The sequence below is a fragment of the Schistocerca piceifrons genome, chromosome X, assembly GCF_021461385.2.
Source record: "Schistocerca piceifrons isolate TAMUIC-IGC-003096 chromosome X, iqSchPice1.1, whole genome shotgun sequence".
In the NCBI taxonomy this organism is placed as follows: domain Eukaryota; kingdom Metazoa; phylum Arthropoda; class Insecta; order Orthoptera; family Acrididae; genus Schistocerca; species Schistocerca piceifrons.
Window position 1 is genome coordinate 742,416,320 of NC_060149.1, and position 21,776 is coordinate 742,438,095.

The following is a 21,776-nucleotide window of genomic DNA, read 5'->3' on the forward strand; positions in this document are numbered from 1 at the left end:
GCGCCTACAGGGAGCCATCCACAAGGCGCAGTCATGGGCTCTAGCTCACAGGTTCCAGTTTTCGGCTGCAAAGACGTGTGTTACGCACTTCTGTCGGTGTCATACCATTCATCCAGAATCAGAATTTTGCCTTAATGACAGTCTACTCACTGTAGTGGAGACATGGAGACATATCGATTCTTACCACTGGTTTTTGACCCCCGATTGACTTGCCTTCCTCACCTTCGTCAGCTTAAGCAGAAGTGCTGGCAGCATCTCAATGCCCTCGCCTTGACTATGGGAGTTTGTTTGGTGGCGCCCTCAGTGTTGCATTTACTCGACCCAGTGCACCACTGTAGCGTTTGCCTAGCGACAGGAGCTTTTAGGACGAGTCTGGTGACCAGCGTCCTTGTGGAGGTCGGAGTCCCTCCGTTGCAGGGTTGGCAGCACAACTGCTGGCCACTTACTTTGCAAATGTTCTTAGTTCTCCTGCACATCTGAATCACCCTCTCATTTGCCCACCCACGGTTGTTCATCTCCCACATCGGCGGCCCAGGCCAGGGCTTCCAATTGGTGTCCGATCTCTTCTTTCCAAACTGGAGTCCTTTACCACCTATACTTGAGGTCCATTCATGTACACGTCCATGGTGTACACCTTGGCCACTTGCTTTGCGTGGACCTTTCACATGGCCCAAAGGACTCAGTTAAGGCCACGGTTTTCCGCTGCCACTTCCTCTCGATTCTTGACATGTACTGAGGCACAAAGTGGTTTACACCGACGGCTCAATGGCTGATGCTCATGTCGGATTCGCATATGTCCATGGAGGACATATTGAACAGCATTTCTTGCCCAATGGCTGCAGTGTTTTCACTGCTGAGCTGGTGGCTGTATCTCGTGCTCTTGAGCACATCCGTTCATGCCCTGGGGAGTCGTTTCTTTTGTGTACTGACTCCTTGACCAGCCTACAAGCTGTCTACCAGTGCTACCCTCGTCATCCATCGGTAGTGGCCACCCAGGTGTCCATTCATGCCCTGGAACAGTCCAGTCATTCAGTGGTGTTTGTCTGGACCCCAGGTCACGTTGGAATCCCAGGCAACAAACTTGCTGACAAGCTGGGCAAACAGGCTATGCATAAACTGCTTACGGAGATTGGCTTCTCTGCAACCAAAGTGTGTCAGTACTATGCTGCAAGGTTTTGCAGTTTTGGGAGACGAAACGGTATCACCTCAGCACGCACAACAAACCGCTTGCCATTAAGGAGACTACGAATGTATGATAGTCCTCCATGCAGGCCTCTCGCAGGGACTCTGTGCTTCTCTGCCGGCTCTGCAGTGACCACGCTTGGGTGACACACGGCTACCTTCTGTGCCATGATGACCCACCTCAGTGTTGGTGCTGCACCCAGCTTACAGTGGCCCGTATCTTAGTGAACTGTCCTTCTTTGGCTGTCCTGCAACACTCTCTTCAGTTACCGGACCAATTGCCATTAATTTTAGCTGACAAAGCCTCAGCGGCTAATTTAGTCTTATATTTTGTATGTGATGGTGGTTTTTATCATTCTGTATAAGTTTTGGCACATGTCCTTTATCTCTTTGTGTTCTCCATTCTAATGCTTTTAGGGTGGATGTTTTAATGTGTCGCAGAGTGGCTGGCATTTCCTTTTTATTCTCGTGGTCGGCCAGCCACGGTCGCTACTCTCTTGTTTTTACCCATTGTACCTGTTTCTTGCTTCTCTTTGGTTTTTTTTTCCTGTTTTGTCCATAGTAGTGTTGGTTGTCCTTTTGTCGTTTTCTGGTTTTTCCTTCTGTTAGTGTGCTGTGTGTCTCCTTTCTTTTCTTTTTTCCCTTGTGTAATTATTTTACTGTACCAAAGGACCCATGACCTCACTGTTTGGTTCCTTCCCCCCCCCCCCCCCCCCCCCCTCTTTTAAACCAACCAACCTCTTCATGAGACGTGACCGCAGGCCCGGATTCCATTCACAACCAGATTATTGAACACTTTACACTTTACGTCCCCCAGAGGCAACTCCTCCTCAGTGTCTTCAACTGCATTTGGCTCAGGGGTGCTTTTCTGTCACAATGGCGAGACAGTATACTTATCCCCACCCTTAAGCCCAGGAAGAACCCAGTCTCTCGACAGCTACTGTCCAATTAGCCTATGTAAACTGCTCGAGAGAATGGCCAGCTTCAGATTATGTTGGATACTTGAATCTCGAGGCCTTTTGCCCCCGTATCACTGTGGCTTCCGGTCAGGACAATCTCAAACTGACCATTTACTCAGATAGGAATCAGCTATCCGGCAGGCTTTTACTCACTGCTGGCACCTTGTCATGCTCCCTTTTCGACCTACATAAGGCGTACGACATGGCTTGGCGCCATCACATTTCACTTACTCTCCAGGACTGGGGGTTCCTTGGTCCCCTTCCGACTTTCATCCACGAGCTTTTATTTCACTGCCTCTTCCGGGTTCTAGTGGCACTTTACTCAGCACCCCTAGGATTCAAAAGAATGGTATCCCACAGGGTTGTGTGCTAAGTGTCACTCTCTTCCTCATTTCCATCAATAGACTTGTGACCTCTGTTTGGCCTCTGGTTACCCGGCGTTGTACATCGAGATTTGTGCATCTGGTGCAGCTCCCACTCAATAGCACCTGCTGTGCGCCAGATCAAGGTGCCATCCAATTGGGCCTGTGCGTGGGCCACCTCCCACGGTTTCCAGTTTTCTCCCTCCAAAACGCAGGTTATGCATTTTTGTCGTCAACCCACCGTACACCCCAATCCAGAACTTCATTTAGTCGACCAACTCTTCTGTGTTGTAGCAATCCAGTTTCTTGGGCCTTATATTTGATAACAAGCTGACATGGGTGCCTCGCATTTGCCACCTAAAGACTGCGTGTTTGCGGAAGCTTAATGCTCTCTGCCTCCTGGCCCACACATCTTGGGGTGCAGACTGTTCCACTGTTCTCCATCTTTGCTGTGGTCTGGTCTTGTCCAGACTAGATTATGGTAGTCACGTTTATGGCTCAGCAGCTCCTTCCACTTTGAAACTGATTGACCCTGTTCACCATTGTGGGGTGCATCTGGCTATTGGTGCCTTTTGCGCTAGTTTTGTTGATAGTCTCCTTACAGAAGAGGGGATTCCCCCCCCCCCCCCCCCTTCCCCATACAATGGAGCCAACTCCTGGTTTCTTACGAAATCGCCGTTCACCAATTCCCTGACCATCCCGTGTACCCCGTGCTCTTTGCGAACGAGGGATGTCTCCCTCCTGACACCCGCCAATGGGTGGGATTGCCGGTTGGCATGCGTCTCGCTTCTCTCTGTTGGAATCTCCATCTCCACTCACTGTAATGCACCCCATGTCTTTCCTCCCATACACCCCCCCCCCCCCCCCTCCCTCCTTGTTTGGTGCCTAGACCCCGGATTAGGACCGATCTCTGTTGCTTCTAGGGTTTTCCGGCGTCTTGTATGTGCCATCATTGCAGAGTTCCAGGGTGTCATCATCTTTTACACTGATGGTTCTAAGACAATGGATAAGGTGGGATATGATTTCAAATTTCCTACTGGCTTAGAACACCATTTATTGCTGGGATCATGTAGTGTGTTCACAGTGGAGCTTCTAGCCATTTACAGTGCCCTTGTTTTTGTTTCTCAGGCCTGTTTCCACTGTGTTTTAATTTGTTCAGACTCAGTGAGAAGTCTGCAGGCTATCAACCGATGCTACTCTCGTCACCCTTTGGTATGTGCTATCCATGACCTCCTGTCTACCCTTGGGTGTGCTGCCTGTTCTGTTGTCTTTCTCTGGATCCCAAGTCATGTGAGCATACCAGGCAATTAATTGGGTGACTGTTTGGCTAGAAGAGCAGATACTTCCCTCCCTCCCCCCCCCCCCCCCCCATTTTCTTTCATGATTTTCGCTGCAGATATGCGGATCTACATCAAATCCCTCTTTGCCCAAAAATATTATGACATCTGGTGCACTACTTCTTATAGTAATAAACTCCGCACAGTCAAGGAGTCTACTGCAATTTGGCGCTCTTCCTTCCACTCCTCTCTGAGGGAGTCCACTGTTTTATGTTGTTTACGCATTGGTCATACCAGACTTGCCATTATTTCCTCCTGCGTAACGACCCACCCCCACAATGTGTTTGTGCAGCCAGACTGACGATATCTCACATATTGATGGAATGTCCCCTTCTTTCAGTCCTTCGTGCTGAGTATAGTCTTCCTGATTCCTTAAATTTAATATTAGCAAATGATTCACGGTTGACTGAACTGGTCGTCAGTTTCCTCCGTGAAAGTGGCTTTTATTTCCACTTGTAAGTTTCTACTTTAGTCTTTGAGCAGAGGCAGGTTGGTTGTGGTTGAGACTTCTTTTCCAGTCTTCTCTGTCTATGACCCTTTTAAATTTGGTCTCACCTTTTATACCTTTTACTGCGTGTGTTTAATCATGGTTGCCATAGGTTCTGGAAATCGGGGAATAGCAGGGAATTTCAAAAGCATCAGGGGAATATAAGGGAAATTTGAAAAAAAAAAATGGAAAAATCTCACTTTTGTTTCAGTAGGTGAAACGGTTGTTTACTGAGGTGTCATGCATTGTCACTGGCTGGGTGCTGCTGAGCACGTGCGCCACTTCCCTACTACCTCATTACTACTGCTTCTCTCCTCCCTACCACTCCCTTCAGCTTGCAGTCAGTGCTGCCACCACTTCTTGCCGCTAGCTTAGCAGCTGCTGACGAGATGCAGGGAAGCATGAGTGGTGTTTGTTTGGATCTGATTCTCAGAGACTGTAGACACAGTGGCCAGAGATGGCGGTCACATGTGCATGAGTTGTGTCTGAGTGATTGTGTGAGTGTGTGTGCGCTCTCATTTTCTGACAAAAGCCATGGCTGAAAATTTGGTTGTGAGAGTGTGGTTGTCTTTTCTACATGCCTATCTGCAGCTCAGCAATCATCTTTATAGTGAGCTGCTACCTATCCCCATTATTATTGATTCTCAGAGTATTTGAACAAGTTACATGTTGCATGATTGATCACCGTGGTCTCATTTCATCAACATGCCATCTGTGGCTCATGAATAGCTGGCCACATGAATGGATTTCTGTGACAGGCCAAAACTACAGGCCATTTCTGCAGGTATCTGTAATGGATCGGGTGTGCTGATCTGAAGCCATTCAGTTTCCATTAATGTGCAGGCCTTGCCCGCTGTATCTAGTATCGCCAACCTGCCCACAGGCCAGGTCTGTCTGTGTGTGGTGTAATGCAGCGGATTTTCATGATTTATCCTTGCAGCCAGGACTGCAGTGACCCTCAGCAGGTCAGAGGCCATGAGTGATGGATTTCAGGAATAGCGACTGTCTCACCACGAGTAAATTGTACAGTGTGGCATTCTTAGACAATTTATTTGTTCTAGTACCTTTTGGCACTTCAGAAGTAGTTCATATGTTAAAAAGTATGGACGATAACAAGAAGAAAATTGTCAGTCGCTGGTGGTTTTTATGCTATGTACTTATGTATTTCTCGATAGAAAAATCGCAAAATACATGTAAAATAATAGATATACCACAGTGGGTAATAACCGACAGTAACGAACATAGCAGAACTGACACTTTACAGGCAGTCACCTACAGTGTTGGTTTACACAATTCTTCCCTGCCTTATACTCTTGAAAGAAGAGACATACTTGTTTCTGAGGTTATTTCTGAAGTCAGTGAAGGTATTTTAAATCTGTCTTGTGACTCCAAGAAAATGCGTATTTTTGTCACCAAATGTGTTTTGTTTTATTGAAATAGAATAACATCATTGGTCTTAATGAAACACACATACCATTTGGCTTGCTTTCTCCATCTAAAAACAGTTCATTATGAAAGATATTGATGTTAGTACTGAAGACTTTTGCTCGCATCAGGAAACGCCATCTACTTGCAAGTTTTTAAATTATTTCCTTGCTTGCACTATTGTTTCTTGTATTTTAGCTGCACAAGACAGATTTTCAACTTATGTCTTAACTTACCCTTGAGATCTCAAAGTTTGTCAGGGAAAAATGCTAAAACTTCTCTGGAAATCAGGGAATTTCACTTGAGGCAACCCTGTTAATGTTTATTGTTATAATTGACGCCCCTGACTGGATCCGTCCACTTTTGGTGGACCGTCTTTCTTCTGTGACTAACTGTGGAATCGCGGGACTGATGACCTCGCTGTTTGGTCCGATAACCTCTCACAATTAATCAGTCGAGCAAATTAATTCATTTGATACAGTACTGAATTTCTTCTCATTATTCAACATACATACTGTGCTGCATCAAATTAAGTGAAACATTGCACCCAGTTTTAGAGAGTTTGGAGAGGTAGATACACACTGTGTGAACTTTGCGTATGGTTGATTTTAGCTCATACATTGCAGGGAATGAAACGTAGATAAGATATCAAAACTTAATTTTAAATTGAGAGCGAATGATATCTCGTATCATTTTAAAGTTATTGGGTTTCATATCCAACGGATGGTCACTTGCAGTGCAGCCTTTCACGTCATTGCACATCACAGATCACATGGTAATAACAATCCTCATATCTCATAAATGATTCAAGATATCAAAACAAAGTTTTTTGCAAATGATAGCATCTAGTGAGGCACATGTGTTGAATGATAAATACTCAAAACTTTTTTGTTCACAGATACATGGATGTCACTCATTCATAGCAGTGAGAGGTCAGTGGTTCAGGAAGCATACAGAAGTCCATAGCACTGTGGGAAAATCCAAGTGACAAATGTACGCTAACCACAGCACATGGGGAAATGGCGTAGCAGGATGTGTATACACACCCACAGCTGCAAAAGGGTTAATTAACTTTGTTGATGTTTTATCATAACCACTAGAATGCTCGGATTTTAAAGATTTTAGTATGGATGCTATTTCTTTTGGCGAAGAAAATGTAACTGAATTTATTAGTAAAGACTAATCTCGGGTATTGTAGGGCATTATTTACTGACCCTGCCAATCCTTTGGTTTTAGCATCAGAGATTTACTTGCTAAAGAGATTTGCCACACTACACACACCTGTTTGCAGTGTATCACCTATGCTTAAAGCTATCGGCTCCTGTTCCATTATAGTTTTACCAGTCTCCTCCTCCACTATATCCCATACTGTTTTTATTTAGTTGCCTAATGTTGCTATCTTCTTCTCATAGTGCATTTGCTTAGATATCTGTATTACTTTGCTTATTATTCTGCAGTATTTCCTGTAATGAGCTACATCATAAATATTAGAGCTGTTTCTGGCTGAAATGTAGTGTTCCTTTTTTTTCGTACAAGATACAGTTATTCTTTGGGTAATCCATGGTTTTATTGTAGACTTCTGTTAAAAATGTATTACTTTCAGAGGAAAACTTTTTTCAAACATGGTTTTCATTGCTTAGGCCGGTATTACACTATCAAATTTCTTTGTCCAATATCTTTGTCAAAGATATTTGCTAGTGTAATAGGGACTTTGTCAAATGTCGTCCAATATTTGATCAAATCTAGGGCCTCGCTGTATATTTGATCAAAGAAATTGCTTGTCTTCTGTTCATTGCAATGTGACGTGTTACCACATGGAGCGCTAGCATCGCTGCAGCGTTCTGTCATCTGTAGTGTTTTTATAACCATTGCCGGTAAATACAATTTGGTGTGTGCCGACAACTACAAAATTAATAGAGATGTCTGAAGCTAATGAGGCGCTTTACAACGTGAGGCACCCTGAATATAAAAATAGATTAAGAAGATTGGAGACCTGACCTAACCTAACCTAACATAACCCTCTCCTGTAGCAAGGAATCAGAGTGTTATAGTGAGCCTGTCTTCTGAAGATGTAGCAGTTCTTAAGTGAATATTGTGCTTTGTCATATGAGGATACACTTCATTGAGCACATACAGAAATGTATGCTCATCCATTCTTAAGTAATTGATGTACGATGTGACGTCTTCCACTGTAAGCTCACGTAACAAGTTTTGTTGAATGCTTTTATCGTGTCGTCGTAAAACCCACTGCTTCACCCAGATTAGATTAGTTTTTCGTTCCACAGATCCGTGCTGAGGAGATCCTCATGGATGTGGAAAATGTCGATTTTCTTTAAGCTGAAATAACAATTCTAATAGTATGAATAAATACATCATTTGTTTCTATTAAAAATTTCGCCAATGGAGTAGAAGGAGTTGGCCAGTAGTAAGTCTTTCAGGCTCCTTTTAAACTGATCATTATTTCTAACATAAATTTTTTATGTTTGCTGGCAAATTATTGAAGATCAGTGTTCCTGAGTAGTGGACCCCTTTTTGAACTAAAGTAAGTGCTTTTAAGTCCTTGTGCAGATCATTTTTGTTCCTGGTATTCTATGTATGAACTGAGTTGTTTGTTGGAAAAAGAGATATATTATTTACGACAAATTTCATTAAGAAGTAAATATACTGAGAGGCAGTAGTTAGTATACCCAGTTCTTTGAAGAGGTTTCTGCAGGACGTTCGTGAATTTACTCCACAAATAGTACGTATTACACGCTTTTGGACTCTGAAAACTTTTGTTTGACTTGAAGATTTACCCCAAAATATTATCCCATATGACATTATGGAATGAAAGTGGGCAAAGTATGCAAGCTTTTTCATTTTTATGTTGCCTATGTCTGCTAACACTCGAATTGCAAATACAGATTTGTTAAGGCCCTTTCTGCACTTCTGTGGTGTGCTCCTCCCAACTGAATTTATCATCATGTTGTAATTCCAGGAATTTAAGACTGTCAACCTCGTATGTATGGTTCCTGTTTTTCCCCCACTTCTTTTCCGCATGTGCACACAATGCAATTGCGGTACTTGCAACTGCTGCGTTTAATAACAAGTTGTTATCAGCCATCTTGAACTTTGACGAAAAATTTGATGACAGTGTAATACCCCTTCTAGCGCTACGCCAAAGATCTTTGTCAAATATATTGGACGGAATATTTGATCACATCTTTGATCAAATCTTTGACAAAGAAATTTTATAGTGTAATACCGGCCTTACCAAGTGGCTGGAGACATGTATACAATGTATGAAATAAGTGATAGTCCAATATGAAACTTAGTCTTGATTGTTTATTTTCATTTACTTATGACACATGGTATTGTATTCTGGGGTTACTCTTCCATTCACAAAAAGTATTTTTGTCTAAGAAATAGGTAGTTTGAGAAGTATGTAGTATAAGTTCATGAACCTCTTGTCGACTCCTGTTTCAGAATCTGGGCATTCTGACATTGCTCTCCCAATAATATATATTTTCTTTAATGTCATTTATTGTAAACAGTATGAACTTATATTCACAATAGTTAAAAGCTTTCACTCTGCACTCTGTTAATACTAGGCATAAATCCGATCTGCGTTTGGATCCCATCTCCTTGACTCTTGTGCAGAAGGGCATGCAGCATTTTACTGCATCCATTTTCTACAGGCTACCATAAGAACTAAAAATATTAGCTGTAATCCATGCACTTTCAAGTCTAAACTGAAGAATTTACTTGTGGAACACTCCTTATAATCTGTCAGGGCTCTTGCAAAAATGAAGCCAATCCCTGTGTTGTACTGTTGATATGGTAGTATAGACATGCAGCTTGTCATATGTATATGATTTCTCTACATTTCATTTTTTTATTTATTTTACACATCTAGTTCTGTAGGACCAAATTGGGGAGCAAATCTCAAAGGTCATGGAATGTGTCAGTACGTGAAATTACAACATAAAAGTAATAACAGATAAAATAAAATGTTTATGAACCCAAAAATGACAAGCCATAAGTTTATGTAAATACAATCAACAATATAACACAGGAATCGGCTTAATTTTTCGAGAAACTCCTCGACAAAACAGGAGAAGTGACCCATGAGGAAACTCTTCAGTTAGGATTTGAAAGTGTGTGTATTACTTCTAAGACTTTTGAATTCTTGTGGTAGCTTATCAGAAATAGATGCAGCAGTATGCTGCGCACCTTTCTGCACAAGAGTTGAGGGAGTGTGATTCAAATGCAGATTTGATTTCTGCTGTTTCTCAGCCAAAAATATTCTTTGAGAAGGGGAAGAGTTACCCTAAAAAATAATATTGTACGCCATAAGCAAATGAAAATAAGCAAAGTAGACTACTTCTTGCGTGAATCTATCACTTGCTTCAGATACCATTCGAATTGTAAAAATGGCAGCAGTAAGTCTTTGAATGAGATCCTGAATGTGGGCTTTCCATGACAGTTAGCTATCTGTCTGAACACCAAGGAATTTGAACTGTTCAGTTTCACTAATCATATGCCCATTCTGTGAAATTAAAACTTCAGATTTTGTTGAATTATATATTAGAAACTGTAAAAACTGAGTCTTACTGTGATTTAGTGTTAGTTTATTTTCTACAAGCCATGAACTTATGTAATGAACTGCACTATTTGAAACAGTGCCAGTGCTGCACACAACATCCTTCACTACCAAGCTGGTGTCGTCAGCAAACGGAAACATTTTAGAATTACCTGTAAGACTAGAGGGCATATCATTTACTTAAATAAGGAACAGGAGTGGCCCCAGCACTGATCCCTGGGGCATCCTCACCCTCAGTTGACCGTGCCCCACTCAGACCCCACATCATAGCCATTCTGAACTCTGTAGATAATGACCTTTTGCTGTCTGTTGTTAAAGTAAGAGGTAAACTAATTGTGAACTATTCCCCGTATTCCATAATGGTCCAACTTCTGGAGCAATATTTTGTGATCAGCACAAACAAACACCTTAATTAAATAAAAAAAGGTACCTAGCATTTGAAACATATTGTTTATCCATCCAGTACCTCGCAGAGAAAAGAGAATATAGCATTTTCAGTTGTTGAACCACTTCTAAAACAGAACTGTGCAGTTGATAGCAAATTACGTGAAATAAAATGATAAATTGTCCTTACATACAGTCTTTTCGATAACTCTAGCAAACACTAATGGCATAGAAATAGGTTTAAAACTTTCTGCATTATCCCTTTCTTCCTTTTTATGAAACAGCTTTACTACTGAATACTTTAATCGTTCAGGAAACTGACCATTATTAAAGGAAAAATTACAAATATGGTTAAGTACAGGGCTAACATGTGTAGCACAATACTTCAATATTCTTCTAGGTATGCCATCATATCCATGAGAGTCCTTACTCTTCAGTGATTTAATTATTGACTCAATCACACCCTTGTCAGTATCACAGAGGAGTATTTCAGACATCAGCCTCGGAAATGCATTTTCCAAGAGGTATATGATTCCCTGTAGAAACTATGTTTTTATTTAATTCACCAGCAATTCTCAGAAAGTGAGTGTTAAATACTGTACATATATCTGATATACAGAAATAATTTTACTAGGAACTGACTGTATATTGTTGACCTTGTGCTGCTGACCAGACACTTCCATCACAACTGACCATATGGTTTTAATTTTATCCTGTGAATTATCTATTCTATTTGGCTACCACATACTCTTTGCCTTCCTGGTAACATTATTTAAGCACCTTTCTGTGCTGTTTCTTTAGCTCGATTTTGACTACTTATAACATTCTGATATAATTCCCACTTTGTGCCACATGATATCATTATCCCAGTAGTCAGCCACCCCAGCTGCCTTTTACTGCTAGTACCCTGTTTAGAATGTTAAAATAGAAAGCAGCTTTCAAAGAGCATGAGAAATGTGTATGGAAAGCATTAAATTTGTTGTGTATGTTATCGGTGCTATGAACATCTGCTACTCTTGTCCCTTAAAAATAAGTTTAAAAACTCTGTTGCTATTGGATTAGCTTTTCTACATAGTTTGTAATTATATATAATATCTGTTTGTGTAAGAAAAAAACCGTTTAGTGTTAGAATTTGTGTATCATGGTCTGAAAGGCCAGTCACCCTTTTACTAACAGGATGTGCATCTTGTAATGAAGAATGAATAAAAATATTGTCTGTGGCTGTGCTACTGTTCCTTGCACCCTGGTTGCAAAAAACACAGTGTGTGTCAGATCATATGAATTAAGGAGGTCTTCCAGCATCCTTTTTCTTGCACAATCACATGCAAAATTCATATGGAAGTCACCACACGTAACTAATTTTTTGTACTTCCTATAAAGTGAACCAAGAACCCTCTGTAGTATGAACAGAAATGATCTGAAGTCAGAGTTAGGGGACCTATTAACAACAACAATTAGAAGTTCAGTTTCACTAAATTCAACTGCCCCTGCACAACATTAAAATATCTATTCAGTGCAGTGCCATGACACGTCTATGGACTCAAATGGAATACTGTTTTTTATGTACATAGCCACTCCCTCACTCCTTGAAAAACAGCCAGCCAATCTGTATTCTGGTAAAGGAAGCCTCTGAATTGTCAAATTATTTAAGTGGTGCTCCGATATACCAATATTGTCAAAGTCAACATCTATAAGCAGTTCACTAACTTTATCGCTAATACCTATTATATTTCGATGAAATAAGCTAATTCCACCACTACTTGGATACCAGGCCCCGCCCTTTGAAGATGATTCATTTGTTAGAGATACTTCCTTTAAACATAGATAACTATCAGCTGACTTCAGTCTAAAAAGGGTGCAGCTATAACACCAAACCACTGCAGGAATTTTCCCGTGAGTGATCCCACCACTGCCCATTACGCTGTCACTTATAAGCTTTGCCAGCCTCCCTGTCTCATACCTATCGAGGTGCAGGCCATGCCTAGCAAAACCGATCTGTTCATAGACTCAGCTGGCACCACTGCAATGTGAGCCATTCCCTCTGCCATCAGTGCCTTCTCCAGCCCCATGTTAACACGCCTAACAGCAGCGTTAAGATGAGGCCGACCATGACGCTGAAACAGTTGCACGAAGTGCAATTTCATGTATGGACTCATTCCATGATCACGAAGATTTGCCTCTACTCAGTTGGGTCCTATGGAACTAGACAGGTAAAATAAATCATCTTCTTTTTAGCATTCATCCCATGCTAGCAGGGTCCACTTGTTGACACACATGCCTCCATTTGGGTCTGCTAAGGCTATCTTCATAGGTGACATTGATGAATTCCATATCCTTCTTGGGTCTGCCACGAGGTCATCGGTCATTTACGACCTGGTGCATAGCTGTTCTTGCCACAGAGCCTCCTTTACTGTGCGTGATATGTCCGTACCATCTTAACCTGCTTTCCTGTAGTTTGTCTGAGATGGGTGCAACTGCAAGTCACCAAAAGAACGTAGACGTTTGTTGCATTGTCAAATCGGGTAAGCCCAAGGGACCACCGAAGCATACGCATTTCCATCACGTGGAGAGTGTGCTCATGCTTAGCTGTCGTTGGCCAATACTCCGACCTGTAAAGTGTAATTGGGTGTTCTGTAGTCCTATAAGCCTTTGACTTCAGAAAGGCTTACGGCAATCACACATGATGCCAGTCACATGTCGCCATTTCATCCAGGTTGTCTTAACATGGGCACAAAAGTCTGGGAGACTTCTTTCATCACTGTGTATGAGTGAGCCAAGATGTTTGAATTGCTCCTGTTTCTTCAGGTCTTCTCCATCGACTTTGATGGTCCCATCAGTTGAACACCACACTCCATATATTCTGTCTTCTTGATATTCAGCCGAAGACCAAATTTACCAAGTCATTGATTCCATTGCTGCATCTGTTCTTGGAGGTCTTCATGGTGTTTGCTTGCTAGTAAAACCAAGGGTGGGGTGACTGTAGGTCATATGTCACAATGCCCATACAAAAGTTGAGGTGACAGTGCTGAACCTTGATGTACTCAGACATTGATAGTAAAAGGGAGTGATGTTCCCACTGCACAGCAGACGTTGCTGGAGACATTTTGATACAGCAGTTGGACCCATCGGACATAAGCTTCAGAGACATTGAGATCTTAAAGCATGCTACATAAGGTGATATGGGACGTGGTCAAAAGCCTTTCCAGATCTAGGAATGTTATATGAATATCTTCTCAAGGTGCTTCTCAATAAGTAACTGAGTGGCATTTATGGCATCTGTGGTTCCGCTTTGATAAATGTGCATTTATTTGGGGTGATAGAAACAATTGCCTGGTGCCTGTAACCTGCTCAATGATCATCATGATGTCACAAAGCAGTTGAATTGGTCGATACTGTGAGCATTTTGTCACATCACCTTTTCTCTTCCAGATTGCTAGTTGTCCAGACTGCTGGGATTGCATCATCATCAATGATTCTGTTGAAGAAGGTAGTAATAATTGAGGCACATTTGTGGCCAAGGATCTTCTATACTTTAGCTGGTATGTCATGAGGGCCAGTAATCTTCCCATTCTTCTTGACCACTTCCTTGACCTCCTCGATGGTGACTGGTTGTACAGATCCACCAAACGGTTCAGCACTCAGTATTGGAGGATGGTCAAATTCCTCATTGCTGATTTTGGAGAAGTGATCACTCCATCTGCAGAGAATGTTGAGATGGCCTTGAAGGAGTTAATGGTTTTTGTCCTTTGTGTTTGACATGACCACTGTCCTGGGTTGCTTGGTGGCATGCTTTGGCGAGGTAATAAATTTTATTTACTCCTTCAGGTTTATCTGTTTCATTGTGCACATGATAGAAGTAAGAGATTCTGCAACTGCTCTCTTGGCAGCCAGTTTTTGCATCTTGTAGCTTTGCATATCTTCATTAGTGTAGGACTGGAACAGTAGTTTAAAAGTCTTCTTCTCCCTCACAGCTGTTCGGCCATCTTAATTCCACCACCAGACTTCTTTATTGATTGCATGTTTGCCTGTTTTTGTCCTGCTAAGAATGTTATTTACTGCACAGTGAGCTTGGCTGGTAATGCTGTCCCATGTGCCTGATAACTGGCTGGTCTGTGTCTATGTTGATGGCCGTAAGAGCAGTGGTGAGCTGAGCATTGATTCTCTGCACTCCAGTGATTTGAGGATGATTTTCGTTGTGGATATTCAATTTGAGGTCCATGGCAAGAGGCTGATGCTGCGGCAATTGATTCTAAGTTGATGACTTTTATGTCATTTACTAGCTTCAGGTTGCATCTTGTAAGCAGATGGTCAAATTGAGTCTTGTGCACACCACTTGTATAGGTTATCAGATGTGTATGGTTCTTCTTGAAGAATGTGTTGGCCACCATAAGCTCATGTGCTTGAGCAAAATCCAGAATCTGTATCCCATCCTCATTGTCAGTGCCATATCTGTTTCCACCATGATATTGGTGATACCTTTTTCTTACTCATCCTACATGACCATTGAGGTTGCCTCCTATTATTATGTGGGGTTGTTCAGAAAGTAAGTTCTGATTGGTCACGAAATAGACACCACAGTGAAAACGTGATGAAGCTTTGCACAGATGTGTTGCATAGTGTCTCTAGTATGACCGTTGATCGCATCAAGATGCTCTTTTTCTAGATTTGACCTTAATTTCCCAAATTTTTCTATAGTACGAACCAACTGCTTAGGCTGTTATTTGCACCTCAAAGCCAACATGATAGCCAATCTGACATGTTAGGGGTCGTTATGTATCATTTTGGTTTAGCCAACTGACAATACAGGGATCACACAGCTGATGCCTGATCTGGTAAGTTCCTACACATGTAAAGGAGTAAATGCCCATCTTCCTGCAGAATCAGGACTTCCAGCAATGTGTATCATGCCAGATGGCCTTTGCTGTGGGTGGGTGGCACCCGCAGGAAGAGCCCTCGATAGGGATAGCATCAGGATGGATGTTTCACACATGAAACATATCAAATTACAGCAGAACAATGAAAATTCGGATCCATCCATATTTTCAGACAGGAACTGAAACTTTATGGTGGACAGTCACAACCCTGCTGCTTAGCCCCCCCCCCCCCCCCCTTCTGCACCCTTCTGCAGCTACCACATGGAAGGAGAGCAAGCCAGACATCGAGAAGTGAAACAGTTCATTCAATACTTAGTATGTACTTGAACTGTTTAACTGTTTGAGATATGTTTGCTGTGACAAAGCCATTATTTTTGTGGAACATATTGAAGATAAATTTGGAGAAGTTAAGTCATTAAGAAACGTGCACAATGGAGCACTATTGATTAAAGCCTCTTCTCCTACATGATCTACAGCTTTGAGCATGTGGACTGTGTACCCCACACTGTGGTCCAAGAAATCATCTTCCACTGAGACCTTATGCTCCAAATAGATGAGGATCTACTATGGACTGATCTTGAGTGGTAAGGTATACTTTTTGTCAAACGTCTCCAAGGCTAACAGAAAGGATATAGGTGCCTTTAGCATAGCCTATGAATCAAAATGCAATAATGGCTCCTGATCGTGCCACAGAGGTCTCATTCCAGCTGGACTATGGTTGCCAGATTTATGGCTCGGTGGGGCCTTTGGCTGAGAAATTTTTGGGCCCAGTCCATCGTAATAGATTTCGTCTGGCCACTGGCACCTTCTGGACTTGTTGCATAGACAGTTTCCTTGATGAATTGGGGATATTTCCTCTTCAGTTCAAATGGTACCAACTCTTGGTCTCTTATCCAATAACCATTAGTCAGTTGCCTGATCATGCAATGTACCTCAGTATTTTTGAATACGAAGGTGCTGACCACCTGATACCCACCCTCGGGTGGGATTGCTTGTTGGAATGCGCCTCACAGCCCATCTGCCAGAATCTTTGCCCATTCTTCCAGGCATGGGTTCCCCAAGTTTTGTGTGCAAACACCCCCCCCCCTCCCCCCCGCCCTCCCCTCTCCCCCTCTTGGCTGATGTCCAAACACTGAATTAAGACTGATCTGTTTCAAGGTCCTGAAATCTATCGCCCCCATGACCTTTTGGCATCTGTTATTGAGTAGTTTCAGGGTGCTACCATCTTTTAGACTGATGGCTCTAAAATCATAGATAAGATGGGATACACTTGCACATCTCCTGCTGGTCAGGAACACCATTCATTGCCAAGAACATTTACTGTTTTTACAGTGGAGCTGATAGTCATTAACAGAGCCCTTCATTTTATTAAACTGTCCTCCCATGACCGTGTTTTAATATATAGTTACTCAGTGAGCAGTCATCAGGCCATTGACCATTGTTACTCATGCACTTTGTGGTCTCTTGTTATCCACAACATTTGTGAAGAACTTAGTCATACTGATTGCTCAGGAATTCCAAGTCCTGGGGGTATACCAGGGAATGAACTGGCAACTGTTTGGTTAGAGTAGCGATTACCCCCATCCATCCTTGTCTCCCACCCCATTTCCCCTTCACTTTGCTAGTCCCAGGTGAGAATTTGCAGGTGCAAGAAAAACGTTTGCTCACTTGGAGATGGAACGACGTCTGGTTGGCTACTGCCCTGCCTAATAAACTCTGCACAATCAAGGAGACTGCTGGTGCATGGTGCTCTTCCTCTCGGAAAGAATCTGCTGTCCTATGTCGCCTCTGTATTTGGTCGTACCAGGCCAACTCATAATTTAATTTTACATAATGAGCTGCTGCCGCCCCCCCCCCCCCCCTCCCCTCCCTACATTCTAGTTGTGGAGTATGACAGACAGTAGCTGATATCCTGGTGGAGTGCTCCCTTCTTGTGGCCCTTCCATATTCTTTACCTCTAATATTGGCAGACGATTCACGGACAGTTGAGCTGGTCATCTGTTTTCTCCATGAAAGTGGTTTTCATTTTCTGATATAAGGTTTTAAACTACAAGCAGGGCGGGGGCTCGGTGGTTGGGGTTGGGATGTCTCCAGCTACATGCTGGGTTTGGGGGCTCACAACCCTACCCTACCTTCTTGACCAGCTTACTCTTTCATCACTCTTAGTCTGTTTTAATTGCTTTTAGATGTGGTTTGTCTCATCCTCTGCCACATCCTATTTTCAGTGTTAATGGTAGCATTCTGTTGAGCAGTGGATGCTCTTTAATGCCTTGACTACAGTGGAGCAGGTGTGGGACTGTTGTGGTTAGGGCGACACCTTTCGCATGCAGAGCCCTGCGGACACCCACCTGCTGCCTTAGGTGTTTCTCTCTTCTCGTTTTTGTTACTGATGGTCCAATGTATTTTCATTACATATTTAGCCTTCTTTTGTTGTGTTCTGAATCTACTGACTAGAAGACATTGCACTTCAACTGTTCATGCGGCTTGTGGGGATTGGATGCGAGGTAGGGCATTTCTCACAATTGGATGAGCCCTGGAAGATCCCTCGTCTGCTCAGACCTTTGTAAGAGCCCTTTCCATACACTTCTCTGTGAATTCCTTTTTAGCTCTTGGCATCAGTATTACCTTCAGTGTCTCAGTCTGAGTGCTCCGACATACTTTCATAATCAGAACATGTACTTAGCAAGTGTCAGTAGTTCCTGATGAATTACCGCTGGATTGAGGTACACATGAACTTCCTATTTAGCTTCTTAACCCCCAATCAATCAACCAACTAACCAGCCCAAATTAACTGTCCTGATGAAAGAGTTCAAGTAATGTTGATTGTTGTGTCCCAAAACAGACGCAAATTGCACTCTGTTATGCTTCATCGCTGACTCGAATTTAATCAGCTCACTCTCCATAGAGTAATTAAGAATCTCTGTCAATACTATTACATGGTTCTCCTGCAGTGACATGGTCCTGTATCCTCTATCACCTGACAAGATCAGCACTAGGTTTAAAAAAGTTTGTGGCCTGATACTTCGGACTTAAAGCATCGTGTAACAGTTGGCCAACATCTGTACTAAGTAAACTATGTAACAACACTTTCTTTTGCTTTACAAATTTTTCTCCCTTTTTATATCTCAAATGCTTTATGGAAGTTCATTGTGCCCGTACGACAGCTTCATCTACGTGAAGCTCATCTGTTTCTAACTGCGGCAACAGGTTAGATGTGTTCTCCACATTAACTATAATACTGTCTGCAAACGTCTTGTTTGTTCCTTCTGTTAGCAGTAGCCATTTTCTGTTGCTCTTTACCCATATCCCTCAACAATGTGTTTGAATCTTTCCTTGCTTAGTCTAGTTGAAATAGAGGAACTGCTATCTTCTCCTCCTGTTCCACTATCTTCTGCTCTCTACTGCATGCCCAGCAATACCACTGCAGAGCCTCATTTCTTTCCCTATTTCCCAGACCATTGCAGTTCCCTCTGTGGGGAAAAGCTACAGCAATCATCACACCACACTCCAGAGCCAAAAATCCTATGACAAATCGAGCACTTCTTATTCATGGTACACTACACGAATATAACTAAAATAAATTGATAGATTATTGAATAAACCAAAAAAACTCATTCATAAAAAAATTATGCCCGAAAACAGTAAATACTATGCAACTTTACCAAACCAGAAAATTTAACTCTCTTTTCTGTCAATGTACGGTTGATAGTAATGTTACCTTGAACAGAAGTAAACAAAAAATAGTGCCCCAGTTTGTTGCAGCTAAATGCCCCCCCCCCCCCCCTTCCCCCCCGACACTAGCTTTTCTGTATTGCGCAGGTGGGAACTTTCCCTGCAATACATCCTACGTTCATGTAACTCTCCTGGCCTAAACCTTTGTTAGTCACTGTCCTAACCCATCCAGCCCCTTCCCTGTTCCCATTCCAGCACTATACAGCTGTCATTCCACCAGCAGATCTAGTCCTTTCACCCCGCTGCAGGTCCGGGGGTTAGAATAGGCCTGAGGTATTCCTGCCTGTCGTACGAGGCAACTAAAAGGAGTTTCACACGTTTCGGCCTTTATGTGATGGTCCTCTGTCGGGTTTGACCTCCATTCTTCAAAATTTTTCCGAAGAGCGAGCCAATTGGGGAAGGGCGCCTGACAAGGTGCATCATGTCCATCGTGCATTGTATCTTTAGCCCACTTTCTCGTCGTTACATTGGAGTCCTGTTCATTCTCCATCTTGGGTGGGGACATCTTCCTGAGTGCGTTTTCCACCATGCACTGTGCAGTGTTGATTTCTGCATCGGCGATGACCATGGACTTCTTTGCACCTGGTGTCCAGCACAGTAGCCAGTCCATTGAGGCAGGGCCACCATGTATCCTGTTGGTTGTAGCCCCCTGACCGTACAGGGATTGCTCTGCTGATGCCTTCACCGTTAACTCCCCATGTATGCCAATGGGTAGATGCCCATCCCCCTGGGGCATTGGGACTCTCGGCAATGGCCATCCCGCCATGTGGCCGTTGCTGTGGCTGGGTAGCGCCTGTGGGGAGGGCCCCTGGTCGAAGTGGGTGGCATCATGGTGGATGACACCCAATGAAGTGTAGTCCATCATCTCTTGCTGGTGGTGAAACATCAACAGTCTCTAAGTGATCACGAGCTCAATTCAGTGCACAGAAGTACAACCCCAAATCGTTACCCTTCCTGACCACACCATGGGAGGAACGTCAGGCTAAGTATGGCAGCAGATCTTATTCGCCCCGGCACCTCGTATGTTCGAGAGCTGAAGGGAATCTTTCATGGTGATGAAGCCTCAGTTTTTTGTTGAGCATTTAGAGGACAAGTTCGGGGAGTTGGAAGGCTTTTCCAAAATGAGATCTGGGTCAGTCTTGATCAAAACAGCATCCTCTGCCCAGTCACAGGAGTTACTCGCTTGTGACAATCTGGCGGATGTTTCTGTAACCATCGCGCCCCATAAGAGCTTAAATATGGTCCAGGGTATCATATTACACAGAGACTTTCTTTTGCAGTCCAGCGATGAGCTGTGCACTAATTTAGGGTGGCGAGATGTACCTTTCATCCTGCACCTCCACCGGGGTGCAAAGGATAATCAGGTTGCCACTGGTGCTGTCATCTTGACCTTTGAGGGTGATAGATTGCCCGAGAAGGTAAAAGTGATGGTTTACTGTTGTGATGTAAAGTCCTATATTGCTCCCTCGATGTGGTTCTTTAAGTGCTGGAAGTTTGGCCATATGTCTTCCCACTCTCCTTCCAGCATCACATGCCGAGATTGCAGATGCCCATCACATCCCAATACTCCATGTGCCCTGCCTCCCATCTATGTCAACTGTGGAGAGCACCATTCACCTTGCTTGTCTGACTGCAGGATTCTCCAGAAAGAAAGGAAAATCATGGAGTACAAGATCCTGAACAGACTGACCTACACTGAGGCTAAGAGAAAAATTGAAAGCGTGTATCCTGTATGTATGACATCGTCTTGCGCCGCTGCTACAACAGTTCTGGCACCATCAGCTCTGCCAACCCAGGTCACCTCTCAGAGTCGGAAGACTACACCTGCCCCCCTCCCCCCCCCCCCCCCCCCTCCTCCCCACCCAACCATGGCGGACGTCTGCCCCCACTTCTAAGCCGCAGAAGCGTAAGTTTTCTTTGGCTTCTCTCGCTAGGAAGGAGTCCCTTGGGTTACTCCCTTTCCAGGTTTCTTCTAGTGGGAAAGACGACACCTACCAGTTGCTGAAGAGCCCAAAAGCAGCTGGTCGTAGGGCTTCATGCTCATCCTCAGTCCCGGAGACTGAGCCAGTGAAGTCCTACCAGTCAGGGAAACCCAAGGAGCAGTGGGAGAGATCCAAAAAGAAAACCCCTAAGATCAAGGAAATTGCAGTGGCACCCACACCACCGCTACCTACAAGCTCTGCGGCTGAGGATAAGGTGGAGATTTTGGTGTCCTGAGGACCTAGATCTTGCCAAACCCTCAGACACACTGGATGTAGACTGCTCAGGCAATAAAACGGTGGCAGCAGGTGACTCTGAGGCACAAACTGTCTCACTGAATGTTCCATGCCTTCCCAGTCTCACGATTTCATCCTCCAGTGGAATTGTGACCGTTTTTTCCACCGCCTGGCTGAGCTATGGCAACTGTTAAGCTTTACACCTGCTATCTGAATTGCCCTCCAGGAAACCTGGT

The 21,776-nt window shown here is 43.4% G+C and overlaps 1 protein-coding gene across 3 annotated transcripts in view; it reads left to right on the forward strand.

The window, feature by feature from the left end:
- Nucleotides 1–21,776, forward strand: part of LOC124723003 — a 160,654-nt gene that overhangs the window by 41,088 nt on the left and 97,790 nt on the right. The window contains exon 3 of one of the 3 annotated variants that reach the window (XM_047248179.1): nucleotides 6,651–6,814. The exons of 1 other annotated variant lie outside the window; for it this stretch is intronic. In XM_047248179.1, coding sequence (XP_047104135.1) covers nucleotides 6,744–6,814 — 71 coding nt within the window. In that variant the 5' untranslated portion in view covers nucleotides 6,651–6,743. The remainder of the gene's footprint in view (nucleotides 1–6,650; nucleotides 6,815–21,776) is intronic. One more of the 3 variants, XM_047248180.1, reaches the window with a different exon arrangement.